This window comes from Macrosteles quadrilineatus, unplaced genomic scaffold (genome assembly GCF_028750875.1).
Source record: "Macrosteles quadrilineatus isolate MER2022 unplaced genomic scaffold, UCM_ALF_1.0 Scaffold_9__3_contigs__length_116548681, whole genome shotgun sequence".
Classification (NCBI taxonomy): Eukaryota; Metazoa; Arthropoda; class Insecta; order Hemiptera; family Cicadellidae; genus Macrosteles; species Macrosteles quadrilineatus.
In genome coordinates, this window is record NW_026542602.1 from 5,358,417 (window position 1) to 5,370,636 (window position 12,220).

General features: G+C 34.7%; 1 protein-coding gene across 1 annotated transcript in view; it reads right to left on the reverse strand.

The window, feature by feature from the left end:
• Positions 1 to 4,467: 4,467 nt before the first annotated feature.
• Positions 4,468 to 12,220, reverse strand: part of LOC129004377 (beta-alanine transporter-like) — a 31,032-nt gene continuing 23,279 nt past the window's right edge. The window contains exons 8-12 of the mRNA XM_054432946.1: positions 11,646 to 11,860; positions 9,880 to 10,058; positions 8,836 to 8,996; positions 6,775 to 6,846; positions 4,468 to 6,097 (exon numbers count right to left, since the gene is read on the reverse strand). Coding sequence (XP_054288921.1) covers positions 5,965 to 6,097; positions 6,775 to 6,846; positions 8,836 to 8,996; positions 9,880 to 10,058; positions 11,646 to 11,860 — 760 coding nt within the window. The 3' untranslated portion in view covers positions 4,468 to 5,964. The remainder of the gene's footprint in view (positions 6,098 to 6,774; positions 6,847 to 8,835; positions 8,997 to 9,879; positions 10,059 to 11,645; positions 11,861 to 12,220) is intronic.

A 12,220-nucleotide genomic window follows, 5' to 3' on the forward strand; every position in this document is an offset into this window, starting at 1 on the left:
ATAAGGTCGAGTTTGTTTACACGGAGAATACCCTGTGTGACACACAGGTCCGAGTGTAGGAGTTTTGCCAACGGGTATTCAGGTAGGAAGGTCCCCATCCGTGAATTCCTCATACTGCGGAGTTTTGCCATCGGTTGTGGGTTTCGCGAGAGGGGGAGGGAGAGAGAGAGAGATTACACGTGACCATGAGGGTGGCTTCCGCTAGGGGTGGACAAACCAGGCAGGATGCTGACTGTGTTCAAAGTATGTAATGCAGTTATGCACCTCTGACTGTGAAAGGAAATGTATTGAATTTTTAACCTAACCTAACCTAACCTAACCTAAACTAACCTAACCTAACCTAACCTAACCTAACCCACTGCGACAAACGCATAACTGCCAAGCGTAGACAACCCTGACAATCGCTCTCCCTCCCTCCCTCACACTCTTTCTCCCACCACCACCGTTGGCAAATCTCCGCACCAAGAGGTGGCCGAAGGCATCCCCCCATCTACCTGACACCCGTTGGCAAAACTCCGGTTCCCCACAGGTCCAATGTATTGGGGTGTCCAGTGTACTACAAAACATTACTAAGCCTCTAGGAGGGACCTTAACGAACACACACTTATACTTCCATTCCATTTCGTTTTGTCATGAGAGCCGAAGCCCCCTGACTGCATACCCGGTACCTATCCTTTAGGACATACCCGGGCCCCATGATGTAGGCCGAAGCTTACGCATCAACCTTTAGCACATCATGGGCGGATGACTTAAGGTCATCAGGCTCGCCGGCTGCCGAAGCAGACCCTTCGGAAGGAGGGTTGCCCCTCAATCCTAACCAGGGATTCCGGCTGCTTGTTTAAGCGTCACCCCACCTGGGTTCCACTAGGTCGAGACCTAGAGGTCCATGGTAGAGCGCCCCGACGCATTTAGTGCAAGCAACACTCGGGACCTATCTAATCCCTGACAGGCAGAACCCGCCATCAATAGCCAGGAGGAAGGGGACCGTCAGCACGCTGAGGTTTATGTAATATTACTAACTCTATTAAAATAGCTAATGAAGCTGTCAACCTCAGTATAGTATAATTATTTTATGTTTACGACTGTAGAATAGCCTCATGTTATTGAAACATTAGTATTGACATTTTGTAAATAATTATACTAATGAGGGGTTTCTATTACAACCCTAACTTTATAATAATGATTAGGCATACACAATAATCAATATAGTTTCAAAATAATAAGTGTTAATTTTATGATTCATATTATATTATTTTCCTTTTACAGTTCCGTAATCAGCTGAAGGTTATCTCATGATAAAAACGTGACATAAGTAAAAGTTTGAAATAAGTTTTTACGCTAAATCTACCATAAATATTTTATTTTACATTTGGTCGTGGATAAAAACTCTGGCGTCACAAGCATACTGTATATCATCAAGGATAAATGATTGTCCCATTCATCAAAATGTTTTGAACACTTGCAAATTGGAAAACAATATTTCCAGGGACTATCAATTTTACGTGCTATGGATGATGTTGATTATGTATTTTCACATGTTAATAGCAAATTAATATTAATATCAGTATAATTGTCATATAGGTCAATCCAATACTCCTGTTTAAGGTAAATATATAATTTACAAAAAACAAATATCCCCGCAGATAACTAAAGGGCTTACAGGGGCCCAAAGGTAAGTCCCCTTTTACTATTCGTCCCTCTAATAGACAATAAGCTTTCATAATACACATCAAAAGTAAAAATCTGTAAAGTAGGAAGTATTAAAAGGGAATATTACGGAGGAAACCATTATTGAGAAACAGTGGTGTATCTAGGGGGGCTACTCCCACAACCCCCAGTGTGACCCCCCCCCCCTTAGGGTCATCATCTGTTTACGCCTGTGTTAGGATACATACGTTCATCATAATAACTAGATATGTAGGAGTGCTCACTAGCATCAGCTCACCGTTGACCGTTGATATGATAATTCCGAACATAAAAAATAATCCAGCTTAGACAAATTGACACAACCGTGCCTTGACTTTTAGTAACACCACTATGTCGTTAAGCGGCTTAGGGGTTTCTTGAGAGTATGTATCAACACAAGGGAGACAAATAGGAAAACATGGACTGTTTGTTTCTTCAAAATACATGAGTTGTTTTAAGTGAGTTTTCTTTTACTGCAAGTTAGAAGTTTGATAATTTAAATAGTTTTTTTTAATTTTAACAGTTTTTAGTACCTAATTTATTATGACAGTGGCGTGTGTCGTGTAATCAAATTGAATACAGTTGAAGGGTAAAGGTAGCATGAAAAAAGTGAATTGCAGTTTTTTTATGTTTGGGTTATTTATCAAAAGAACAATAATGAAGGGTGGCTGGGTCCAGTCTAACTATATGATTTACAATGTATTATAGCAATGAAGAGTTACTGTAAAAGTATTGTTTTTTAATAATATATAGGTAATTTTAACAGGGTCATTCGCCATTCAGCACAACCGGTGCTATTCAACTTATAATCTTTGTTTCCTTACAATGGGTCTAATGGCTTGCACGTCGTTAAGGGTTCTTGAAAGTTAGATGCTTGGAGGTAAACTCAGAAAATTATGTTTCCTTTATCTATTATTTCCATAATTATTTGGTTTTGTTCTTCCAGATGATTGCCAATGCAAGCGATTTCAGCTCAAAGTGTTAATCATGCTGTCCAGAAACAAGCCGTTTTTAGTTCTCTAAACCGTCAGGAAAATCATATTTTTTAGGTAACTTCAAATAGGGAACAGAAAAAAATATATGGCAAATTTTTTAGTTCGTTAGCAATCGTTAAAATCGATAAACACGATTGCGTACCAAAAAGAGCTACTTTCGCTCCTGGTGATGAAAACTGCTTCCTTTACCTAATAATATGGATGACCACAAAACATGTCATACAAGAAGAAATAGTTTTTAGTAAATCCCTTACTAGCTATAATTCACTCTTTGTGACAATGAACAAATTATTAAGCTTTTAATTATTCGTCACAAAACTACTTTGGCAATAAAGTTTAAATGGTTGTGGAAGTATTTATGTCTCAAAATGAAAATCCATTTTTCATTTGACACCTTCAAACGATGTTCGGTTATTCAAGAAGAATGTCATTATTGCCTTGCGTCTGAGACAGTTCAGAAATTCTCCTAGTTCCAATCCACTTAGGTGAAAACAATAATCTTTAATGAAATTTCTTGACGTTAAAAGAAGCCCCCTACGTAAATTCTAAACTCTAACTATTTTATTTTCCGTGACGATGCGCTGATTTGTTTACCATATAAAATAAATACATGTATGAATTGGCCACTAAATAGTCACACCATTTTTACTTTTCTATGTACTCTTAAATGGATTTAAAAGTTCTAGAGGTCGTCAAGTGGACCAAAACTCGACCCAAAAATATGTAATGTAAATATTTCTCTATTTCACCTCAAGCTGTAAAAATAAAACATGAATTAAATTCCATTTTGTAGCCCCTGAACTGCTTAGTATAAACTAAATTAAAATTAAAACATACCTCGTCTTGCAGTTCAAATAAATAGTGTCTTTTTCAATCCACTACATGTTTCGCCATGTTGGCATTTTCAAGTGGTTTACACAGAAACATTGAGACTTGAAACATTATAATATCCGAATTGGACTCGTAAAATTGTAGAAATTTACAAATAAACACAAAACTGTACATACATTTGACACGTACGAACGAAACATTATTATGTAGGCCTAGAACACATTGCAACCCGATCACGGCACTGACTGAGATTTGGTCTCAGTCAGTGCCGTGATCGGGTTGCAATGTGTTGTAGGCCTACATAAATATGTTTCGTTCGTACGTGTCAAATGTATGTACAGTTTTGTGTTTATTTGTAAATTTATACAATTTGACGAGTCCAATTCGGATATTATAATGTTTCAAGTCTCAATGTTTCTGTGTAAACCACTTGAAAATGCCAACATGGCGAAACATGTAGTGGATTGAAAAAGACACTATTTATTTGAACTGCAAGACGAGGTATGTTTTAATTTTAATTTAGTTTAAAACATGAGTTTGTAATTTAATATTTTTTTTTTATTTTCTGTGTATATTTTGTTGTTATTTCATCACCACCATGGCAACCCATAAGGCCCATGTTATTTTTGATTTATTTATAATAATTTTTTGTGCTTATTGTTGGGCCTATTTTACAATTTATGAAGGCATTCTGCACATCTACAGTAAAATATCATCCTAACAGTATGTATAGATTTTCCCCACGATGCACACTAGCTGAGAAAAAAGGTTTTCAAGAAACATGCTTGCCTATTAATATATAGATTCTTTATCCAAAATTTAATTTAATTTTTTAACCGGTTTTAATACACGATATTAACGATGTTTTACTGCACTTAAATATATATTCTTTTCTCATAAAAAGGGGATATTTAAGCAAACATAGTAATCACTAATACATTTATTGAAAACACGTAATAATCTTATACAAAATATTCAAAGGCACGAGGTGAAAGTTATAAACTAAAGTTTTGACGAATTACTTCTTGCAATCTCACACAATTTGATATTGAATACAAATAAATAAGACTTACTTATTTGGTCACATACCATCTGGAAAACAGTAAAAAGGTAAGAAAGTATGTAAAAAATTCTTATGTACTTAAAAACTAACATAATTTTAAAACCATAATTTCTTACGCCTTTTCTTTAGATAAATATACCGGTAAATAAAGTTTCTTAACATAAACGTTTTCTTAAGATTTTTGAAAAAAAATATTGATTTTAATAAACATTTATTATTTTATAACTATATTCTTCTCCACTAACATTAGAGGTACCCCTTTGTTTTTAAATGAATAATCCTAACAAAGGGAGAATATTAACAGATTTATAAAACACATTTTTTACATCGGTACAAGCTTAACATATTATGTGGGTACTCAACGACCGGCAAAAATGTGATAGCGCGTCGTAAGCCAGTCTTAAAACTGATCAAGACTATAGTAATTTTAACGTGAGTTTTTGCACTGACATGATGATGTCCTATGATTTTGCCAAAGAGGTAGTTGTCTATATTTAGTTAAGTGTAGTTAGAGTCTATCGTGATAATATTTTAAGTTACTTTGGTACAAGACGTTTGGCCAACTAGAAGGAAACATCTGACTGTAATCACATGGTTTGGGATTCTTCGTAACCTGAAGCTACGTTGGTACGGAAGGATTGGTCAGTTAAGTAGACGTATGTCTGTAATTGGATATAGTTAGGGCCTGGCTTGATAGTTCATGAAGTTACGTTGGTTCAGAAGGTTTTGCCAGTTAAGTAGACGTATGTCTGTAATTGGACATAGTTAGGGTCTTGCTTGATAGTTCATGAAGTTACGTTGGTTCAGAAGTTTTGGTCAGTTAAGTAGGCGTATGTCTGTAATTGGATATAGGTAAGATCTGGCTTGATAGTTCATGAAGTTACGTTGGTTCAGAAGGTTTTGTCAGTTAAGTAAACGTATGTCTGTAATTGGATATAGTTAAGGACTGGCTTGATAGTTCATGAAGTTACGTTTGCTCAGAAGGTTTTGTCAGTTAAGTAGACGTATGTCTGTAATTGGATATAGTTAAGGTCTGGCTTGGTAGTTCATGAAGTTACGTTGGTTCAGCATGTTTGGTCAGTAGATGTATGTCTGTAATTGGGTATAGTTAAGGTCTGGCTTGGTAGTTCATGAAGTTACGTTGGTTCAGAATGTTTGGTCAGTAGATGTATGTCTGTATTTGGGTATAGTAAAGGTTTGGCTTAATAGTTCATTTAGCTACGTTGGTTCAGAATGTTTGGTCAGTTAAGTAGACGTATGTCTGTTAAGGTCTAGCTTGATAGTTTATGAAGTTACGTTGGTCCAGAAGGATTGACAAACAACGTAAATGCTCGTGTGTAGTAGTTAGATGTAGTTAGTGTATGTAAAAGGGTGGATGCCTAGAGAATGTCAAACGACAGTGACTCTCATTGTATGCTCCTGCACTGACAAGGTAGTGTCCGAAGTTACATCAGTAGATGACGTCCCATCAGTAGCCACTGGGGTAGAAAGTGGCGTTTCCTTTGGAACAGCTGTCAGCAAGCTGTAATAAACTTGTTATATATAATACATGCACTTAAAATATATCAGTAAATTCAATATATTAGACATTAGACACATTGTCCTGCTTTTTTTAAAATTTTTTCACGTAAGAGATTCTAGGAGAATAGATTCTGCGAAGCTGTTCGATTCAATCGGGTTCATCCCTTAGGGCGAACAAAATTGCCTTGTTTCTGCAAATAAGGAAAGCAAATACGAAAATATTCATTTGGCTCTTACAGCCTTTTTACATCTAGTTCACTGACTCGTAATTTATATATGTTTACTAAGTTTATCTTTTACTTATGTTTAAAAATTAATTTTAATTAACCAATTAAAGCTCTATATTAATTTGTTTACTATAAAGGATTCATGACTTCCTTACATGAACCACAACACATTGGATAGAAAACAGCATTTGCATTTATGTGTCATGATTTTCACTAATATCATCTACATTTCATATAAATATAAATCAACCTTTAAGTTGAAATAAAGTTAAACTGACTATGCCAATTTATTATTAATTGTTTGGTGATTCGAATTTTATAAACAAAATATTTACTAATGATAGATGGGCTGTATTAAAACTAAAGCATTGATCTTCTTCCACACTTTAATATATTGGTAATGTTTTTGTCTTCCTTTTTGTAAACATATGTTGCTCTATTTTATACAAACCTTTTAATTGGTGACTCAGGAACTATAGTTGGAGGAGGTTTTCCATGTTTGTCTACATCGCCAACTTTGTAGCTAAAATGAAATACTCGCAATTAGTGTAGTTCCCCCCAAACATTTGTCAAGACCCTTTTTACAATATATTTGGAAATACATCTCAATAAATAACCATACCAATACTAGATTGGTTTCATGGTCATGCAATTTAAGATCGGTTGGTGCAGACCTGAAATATTATCCGCTGTCATAAACAATTCTTAAAACAAACAACAAATAAACTTTTCCTACAGTCACCCGACAAAGTTGGCTTCCTTGTACTGTTTATAGTACAGAAAGCTGCTAATTGCTGCATATTTATACTTTGCCGTACGGTTTATACTTTGCCGTACGGTTTATACTTTGCCGCACATCAGGATTCCAACGAAACAACACAAAACAGCGTGGTTCTATTATGCACGTAATCCGTGTACGCTTGGAAATAGGTTGGCAACACTTAAAGATAATAATACTATGAGCAGCTGATTGACTATTATAACTACGATTTAACCTGTCATTTCGTGTTTATAGTTTCGGTATTTCTGAACTTACTGGACTTTTCTTTTAAACGTTTTTAAAACATTCCTACGATCTAAATAAACAAGAAAATACCTTTAAAGCATTTTTTTAGGCACGGAAACCACTTCAAATTACAAAACATACGGAACTATATTCTCAAAACACGGAGCACATTTCTTGCCGAGGAAAAATAGCGGAGTGATACGGACCGCGGGTACTACTTTCTCTAGGGCACCATTTGTGTTGCCAGCTGAACCTAAAAACGTGTTGTATAGTGTTTGAAAGACTAATTATTGATATGCTTTAAAGTGACTGTAGGAAAAATATAATGTGTAACACGAGTGAAAAAGGCCTTTGCTGCACTCGAGATCATTCCGCACTCGCCTGCGGCTCGTGCGTAAACATTGCTCTAGTGTGCAGCAAAGTGCCACTTTCACCACTAGTTACACAAATAACTATTCTAGATATTGACATGATTGAAAATAAGTGTTAAACACTATGTAGGCTATCTTTGGTTATCTATCTTAGACAGAATAAATACATGATTTAGGAATAAAATCTGCACTCATATTTCACATTCACCAACATGTTGTGTTGTAATTAATAAATTTTCTTGTGAGAAGATGCAAAGTAGATTCCCTTTGGCGCGGTTCTTCAAAACTTGTATGTTTGCCTGTGACATGAGCGTAATTAATTATACTCCTTGCTTTAGAAGATTTCGGTATTAACATTTATCAAATAGGTTTAAAATAATTAATGCAACATTTTATTCTGAAAATACTTGGTAATGCATGAGTGTATGATTTGAAACATCCGACTTATTTTTCTTTGTTTATTTCGTTCTTTTTTATTGTTCTTAATTGTTATTAGGAACATGAAATTATTTATAATCTTTTGTAGGCCTTTAAAATATATTTCCTCATTTACTTATATTATATCTTGTACTTTTAATATATGTATATTATAATTATGACTATGTAGCGTTTCCTGTACAGGGTAACTATTGTTCCTTTTTAACCCAATTTGTTATTTAAAATAACCCATTTATTTTAAATATACCTTATGTGGTAAAAATACACTTGTAAACAGATTTTTAGTACAGATCATCAAGATTTGAAAAACTTTATAAGAAAATGTACTGTTTGAATCTAGAAAATTAGTACAAATCAACGAGAATTTCTTTGTTTCTAAATCAACATTGTACCAAAATAAATATTAATATTATTCTCATCAATACATATACAAATAAACTTACAAACCACACACTAAAACTTAATGTATTGGTATGAAATAATGTGGAAATCATACTAAGTCACATGTCTAATGTATATTTAAAAAACAGTAGATTTTTTAATACTTCAAAACAAATAAGAAAAACAATTTTTGCAGCTAAGAATGTTATGGAAATAGCAGAAATATATAGTTACATTAAAAAAGGGTTTTGCTCATGAATCGTAAAGATAAGGTAGAAAAGGCTACCGCTTGAGGGCTTAAAGGCTACAGGCTTACCTAGGACAACAACCAAGTAAAGTTCCACCGAATTCTTCACCGTCCTCAAGTGTCTGGGGCAGATGACGATGTAGCGTCTCTGGTAACAGAAGACTTATCAGTCCTCCAGAGACGAGGAGAGCTCCCATGATCAGAAGAGGCAGAATCAGCATTTCCGATCCCTGTGCCGTGTATGTTTATATAGAGCACACATAAAATTTCTAGCACCCAAATCTTATAAATAATTTTGAAAATGTTAAACTAAATTCTCTTGATACAAATTTTAAGTATCTGCTTAGTTAAAGATCAAATATTATATGTAAAATTTTAAATGTAGCACATATGTTAAATTTGGTTACATTTCTGAGGAAGATTTTAAAACTAGTTTAGATTTCCATCTTTCCCACATCCCACCGAAAAAACTCTGTGATGCTTCGTTATAGTGGTTGTAGCGTTTCTGATTAGATCATTTTTAACACTACCAGAAACAAGGAAAGCTCGATTTAACAGATGCTGGTGAACAATTCATATAGCAATACCATTGGCGGGATGTGCCTTACTCCCTTATACGAGTACTCGTATATGCTGTAAAATAACCATGATTAGATGTTTTTTACGTTGATTTTGTCCGGTTGTACTGTGACCTCCTCTCTGGGTGTAAGTCAACGATTCCGGTGGTTCTGGTCCTAAGATCAACTATCTATGATCTTCAACCAAATTGTGGTCCAGAGACGTTGTGTAAAGTGTTACTGTGACCATAGTATCATAGTATTGTCATTGTTAGTATAATATAAATTTACTATGTTTGTGTTTAACGTTTTCAACCTCAATGTAAGAACCGTGATAATGTTAACAAAGAGCAGAGAGATAATCTTGACAATTGTGTTGATTCTCAACAGTAATCCACTAGTAGACAGGATTACATAAACACATCAAGAACCTATGTAAAATAATCTTTGAAAGCCTAACGCAAATCAAGACTACACAGGAAATATGTTAAAATATATGCATTGTAAATCACCCTTATCAAACTATTAGAGGAATGGTGTCGATGCACGGACTTACGAGGTAGTTGACGATGGGTATGAGTACTGGCCCCACCATCCCCGCTACACTGCTAAAACTCATTCCCAACCCTCTGACTACTGTGGGGTAGAGCTCTGATGCCACCAGGGGTAGCACCACATAGGAGGATGAAATACCCATCTTGCCCACACAATACAGGGCTAGAGTCCATGTTGGACCTGTAAGTGTTTAGTAACACATGAATAACACATACCTCACATTACTCCTATCGTCATTATATTGTAAAGTTTAGTTTACTTTAGGAAATTTTCAGGTTTTAGAGTGTTGTACCGGTACATGTTTTTGAGGAGAAAATGTTTAGTTACACAATTGATAGTACACACACAGGGAAACCTACCCTCAAGAAGCTAATTGTTTAGAGATGATGACGTGTAGATGAGTGTCAAATCAAATAAGTGTTAATTGACTATTTCGATAACTTTTTCGATAAACAAAATTAAGCTGTTATTCTGGCTAAAATAATACTTTGACTCCTAATAGTCGTGGTTCATTGTTTAAGCTCAACTACCAACCCCCGTGTTACAAGGCGATGGCCGTTAGTAAAATATCCGAACTATATAATTACTTTCAAGTTTCATCAAAACTATACTTATAGTATAATACCATTTTACACACATGTTTATCGTTTAGTTAGTACTAAGACAAAACAATTAAATATAATATTAATGCAACACGTATATTTTAATCATATTGTCTATAGTCTATAGTACGTCTAAACCCGAATTAACTGTTTCAAATGCAACAGAAATATCTAACTAACTTTAACCATATGATACAAATAGTCCACAGATACGTTATGATTAACTTCAGGAGGGCAAATTAGCATATTTGACTGTATGAAAGGGGTTTGCTGGAGCGTAAACATTATCAGATTTGACTTACATACCCTGTGTAAATTCCAGTTCATAGACCAGGGGTTGAAGTGCATAAAGCGTATGATGTGTGATATGTAGGGTTATTGCTTTTTTTTTTCAAAATTCGTTATTTGTGAGGTCTAGATGAGTTTACATATTATGACGGATAGTGTATAATAGATTATACAAATAATTAATGCGAACAGCTGGTATACTTTGCAATAAAAACAATTATTTAGTCAGGTTAATAACCTGACAAAACAATTTTGTGACAAACTAAATTGAAATAAGTTATTAATCTGGTATAACTGGAGCCGCGGTCTTGGTTTTCCACACTATTGGGACAAATTCAGTCAACTGGTTTTATTAATCATCGCTCACAATAATGTTTTATGATGTACTTACCTTTACTCTATACGTCTCAAGTGTTGAAAAAAAGCGTTAAAAAGTCTCCTGAAGGGACAAATCACAATAAACTGTGAATAAAACGTCAATAGCAAACGAGTATGTCTTTATTTTGCGTTTTTAAAGCATTGGAACTTGTTAAATGTAGACAGATATCAAAATAGCAAAGGTCATGGGCGTTCTGTTAGTTAGCATCTCAAATACGATGTAAAAAGAACGAGTATCTGGCATATTCAATATTATTTTTATAGGTTGTAACTGCATTGTGATTCTTCGATAAAAAATGCAACTGTTGGAGACACGCCAGCTAGACAAACTTGAATTGGGTAAAAATATGCCAGATAAGTAGTACCATGTTAAGCGATTCACGACACCAGAATAAACAAAACATTTACGCATGTTGTGCTTAGGAAATATAAGCTAAATTTCTTAGTAAATAATTAGATGCTGATTTATTTAACCGAATCTACTACAGCTACTACTTACTCTGCTGAACCAGTAGAGTCCCAAGGCAGGCTAGACCTCCTATAACCATGCTTACACACAAGGTCCATCGTCGACCAGCGCATTCCATGGCTGGCCACAGCACTATGTATGTAGGCAGTTCTACAGCACCGGCCAAGAAGAAGTTGAGGAACTCGTCACCACCCAGAGCTGGTGCGTAGTAGGAAAGGCCAACATATACCGAGGTGTTTGTAAACCTACACAATTGAATTACATAATTTATATTTGGTAAGTGTAAAAAAGATTACGTTCAAAAATATGTAAGAGTTCTTAGTTTTTCTTTCTTCTCATCTAGTAGCTGATGGTTATCATTCCGATACAGTTTCTGCTACGAGAATCAAATTCCTAGTGAAAGAACCCAGATTTTAACAGAGCTGGACTTATGTGTTATATAACATGAATGGACAGTAGAGAATCATACTGGAACCTTTTTACGATTAGATGCATGAATAATACGTTCTACGTCCAAACGAAAAAAAAATGAATGGAAGAGATCACAAAGAAGCTTTATTTTCCCTAATTTTTTAATCTTCTTTAATTAATTTGTGTTTTTTTAA